This window comes from Plasmodium cynomolgi (assembly GCF_000321355.1).
Source record: "Plasmodium cynomolgi strain B DNA, scaffold: 0113, whole genome shotgun sequence".
In the NCBI taxonomy this organism is placed as follows: domain Eukaryota; phylum Apicomplexa; class Aconoidasida; order Haemosporida; family Plasmodiidae; genus Plasmodium; species Plasmodium cynomolgi.
The window spans coordinates 1-4083 of record NW_004192727.1 but is presented as its reverse complement, the minus strand read 5'-3'; the positions used below and the strand labels follow the sequence as shown (position 1 = coordinate 4083).

Here is a 4083-nt window from a genome sequence, read left to right as displayed (position 1 = left end):
TGTGTTGAATATTATTAAAAGAAAATTGTCATATAACAAAAATTTTACGGCTTCGCATACATTTTTGAAATCTTAAGCATATACAACATGAAAGAAAACAAAAAAATAATATTCTCCCTTAAATTTTCTATGTTTACTATTTTAGCAAGCTAATGGTAATATTCCACAGAAGTATTCATTTAACAATTAAATTTAATATTTTCTACAATTTGAACTGTTTCACAGGTTTATTTCATGATGAAAATTTTACTGATATTTAAATAATCTCATCGTTTCGCTTATTTATATATCTATCCTAAAACATAGAAATACTTTAAATATAAACCCTGAACCCTAAACTTATGACATATAACTAAAAAGGTTGTTTGAATCACAATGAAACTTATTTGGATAATCAATAAGTATAATAATTAAACGTCAATTATGTGTGACTCCCACCAAATGTGTATTAAATAGGGACATAAACGTTATAAACAAAATTGTGGGGGTTGTAATATATACAACCTATACATCATAAAATTATGAAAAAATTTTAAGTGTAAAAATATGAGGAAAAAGTTAGAAAAACAAATATGCACATTTATAACAATATTTTTCATTTTTGATATCATTATTTATAGTAAGTAGCGGAATAACATGAAAAATTCCTCATCCATAAGCTTTAAACAAATTTACATTCTGTGATTCCAGTGAGCATACATCAATTTGAAGAGGCATAAGCAATGCGAATTCGCTCTTCTTGTGAATTCTTTTTCGAGGGGAGTGCACTTTCTGGCGGACGTGCTTCATCATATTTCATTTGCATATCGCTTCTGGCTATATCACTTAGATTGGTTCTTCTGCTAAAGCTGGATCTAAGGTTGGTAATCTAAGAAGCAAAAATAATTTTTAATGAATAAGTACACACTCATTTTACATATAATTATCAATGATATGCAAAATATATTCTAGTTATTCAAATAAAACGTCGTTTTTGATTACTTTATATAATAAAAAAAAGCAAAGCTATTCCCAGAAATGAATAGCCATATAACATCGCACTATTAAATCGGTCACCCATTAAAGGTGTTACTATATTTTGTGTTGAGCTTTTTATTGAATAATTCGTTGCAGCACGATTATTCATCCTACTAATCGTTACAACACCAAGATCAACGAATAAACCTTTAAATATTTCATCCACGTTTGTATCTATCTTCTCATTTTTACAATTTAACTTCGATATGAGGCTATGTGGAAAATATTTCTTTTCACATTTAAAATATTTTGGACACATCTCTAAATAACCCGGATCAGGATTAGTATAATATGCGCAACAATATTTTAGATCTTTCATATACAGTTCACTAATGTGCTTAAGGTATTCCAAATATGTATTACAATTACTAGTTTTTTTATCAATATTATCATTTATTTTTTCAAAATTTTTAAAATAATCATGTAGCTCTTTCTCTTTTTCCCATTTACTAAAAATACCATCAAAATTATAGGAACACCATTTATCTGCTTTTAAATCATTATTAACTGTAAACAGAACATAATTGAGTTTATTAAGGACAGAATAATTATTATATTTTGGTGGATATTTATTAAATATATCTATTATTTTTTCATAAGACCAGTAACGCAAATATGAGCATAGATCATCTTGAGAAGTAACACTCTTCAGAATACTTGGTAATTCTTTTAAGTTTTTTACTATTTTGGCGCAAAGCAAAATAACAGCTTCATTTGTATCATCCAAAGAAATTACTTCTTCACAATATTTGGTACATGTAACCTCATCAGAGGTATGTTCATCCATTTTTTTATATACATCATGTGCAGGTAAATGTTCTAAAATTTTTTCCTAAAATTTAAATAGAAAAAATAGATAATAAAAACTTTTAAGTAATTGTTATGAAGATTCTTTTATTGCTTTTAGCAAGTGTGTATTCATGCCATAAAGACTAAAAAAACTGATTTTAAGAAAAAAGTAATAATTTACATATTTGCGTTCTCCATTAGATAATAAATTTAAAACATTGCTGTTAATATTTTTACATGAAGAATATTTTTTTTTATATATCTCATATTTATGTTGTTCAAATGTTTTCATTGCAGGTAAAACTGGTAAATTACGCGTGTTACATATTTTTAAACTACCATTATTTTTATTTTTATTATAAATGTACCTAAAGTGTAATAATGCTTTATAAAATTGTCTGTCTTTATTCTGATAACAATTATTTATATTTTTTGTATATACCTCTAAACATTTACTTCCATATTCGTCACATTTATTTTTATCTTCTGTTTCAGTAAGAAACTTCCTATAATTATCATACAGAGTATACAATGCATTCATTTCATTAAAAACATCTTCTTTAATATTATATACTTTATCCTTAATTTTGTAGTATAGTGAATGGAAAGGAAATTTATAATTAACAATACTGTCCATAAGTCGAATAAAATCAGTAGCACTAGTACCAGTTCTTTTTAGTTCTTTGTTTAGCCAATAATTCAAATGCTCAAAATAATTTACATCAATAGGAACATTTTGTGACAAATTAATAAAATATAATATAAATTCTTTACAAATATTATTAAGTTCTTCCTGATCGTATGTTGTATGGTGTTTATTAATCATACTACAATAAGATGTGAGGTCTGACATACCAGCTGTGTTGCTTCTATAGGGAATTTCTTTTGCTTCGTAGCTATAGTTATGTAAATAACGGATAAAGTCATACTACAAGCCCAAATGAAAAGTTATAGATATATAGAAAAATATTTACCAAAAATATTTTCTATTATATTAGGTAGAAATAGTATACTCATATAAGGTATTATAAACCTAATTTTAATGAAAAAAATAATGTACATTTTTACGTATTTTTGGTATATCATTACTTACGTTTATAAAATTTCCATACTTATATGGTTCACTTATTTTTTTGAATATTCCTTTTGTTCTACATTTAATGTTTGTGTTAAAGCATTTATATGCTTTAAAATGGTATTCTGGGAACTATCAAAGCACTTACTTTTAAGAATAGTATAATCATAGTCTTGTAATTTTTTCTGAAAACCATTTATTTCATTGTCGTACGCTTTAATTTTTATTGATTGATATTCTTTGTGTATATTTGAGTATATATAAAAAATAAAATCTATATACTGGCAATATTCCTTTTTATTTTCACCAATTCCGGTTCTTAATATTTCATATATACTGTCGTAATAACTTAAAAAATCAAATAAAATTTTCTTATTATTTAATTTTTCCATGTCAAAGATTCTCATGAAGTTTTCATTGCATTTAGCCTTCTTATTACTGTTAGAATTATTCTCTTCTAAAAGTGTCTGAATTTTGTCGTATAGCCAATGAATACTAAAAGAATTATACTCACCTTTTATTATCTCTCCATATAACCAATATAGTAAATAATCACAACAATTGTTATGATCAAGTTCATCGTCCTCTGAACAAGATGTATCCAAGTTTTTTAAAATATTTTCTACCCTACAACATAGATCAACAATTTTTTTATTAAATTGTGTGTCAGGATTTAGGACATATTTCACTTTACTACATTTTTCAGATTCACAAGTTAAAGACTTTTGCTCATTAAATTTCTCGTATGCTAAATGTAATTTAGATTTTTTCGAAAGGTCAACCTATTAATAAAAAGATAATTTGAAAAGTACAAGCTCGCATTTGTTACTTTTAATGAATGAACTTTTTATTTTTTCCAAAAAAATAAGAACATAAAATCAAAATTCTATAAATTTCTATTTTTTAAAAAAAATGTAATTTACATCGTGCTTCAACAGATCAAGGGCTTTTTCCACGATGTCACTATTCATATTCATTAAAATATAAATAAATACTTAATAGTACGTAAGAATTTATAAATACGCAAAAATCAAAATGAAGTCTATATATATATTGTTCATTTAACATTACTAGTAACATCAACTAAATAATTATTTGTTAATAACATATATTCACTAATTATATGCTTTTATTTGATTTTGGAAATATAATTAATAACATAAAATCAAAATGTTTACTTTATGTGAAATAGAATTATCACA

The 4083-nt window shown here is 24.8% G+C and overlaps 2 protein-coding genes across 2 annotated transcripts; both read right to left on the bottom strand.

Moving 5' to 3' along the window:
- Positions 1-951: 951 nt before the first annotated feature.
- PCYB_002390 (CYIR protein) lies at positions 952-1804 on the bottom strand (the record flags this gene model as incomplete). Its single annotated transcript, XM_004227660.1, has 2 exons — positions 952-980; positions 1132-1804. The coding sequence occupies 2 exons, from the start codon at positions 1802-1804 to the stop codon at positions 952-954; spliced, it is 702 nt and encodes a 233-aa protein (XP_004227708.1).
- Positions 1805-2931: 1127 nt separating this feature from the next.
- PCYB_002380 (hypothetical protein) lies at positions 2932-3852 on the bottom strand (the record flags this gene model as incomplete). The annotated part of the gene is made up of 2 exons (XM_004227659.1): positions 2932-3663; positions 3805-3852. 2 exons carry the CDS (start codon positions 3850-3852, stop codon positions 2932-2934), a joined length of 780 nt encoding a protein of 259 aa, XP_004227707.1.
- Between the last annotated feature and the right edge of the window lie 231 nt (positions 3853-4083).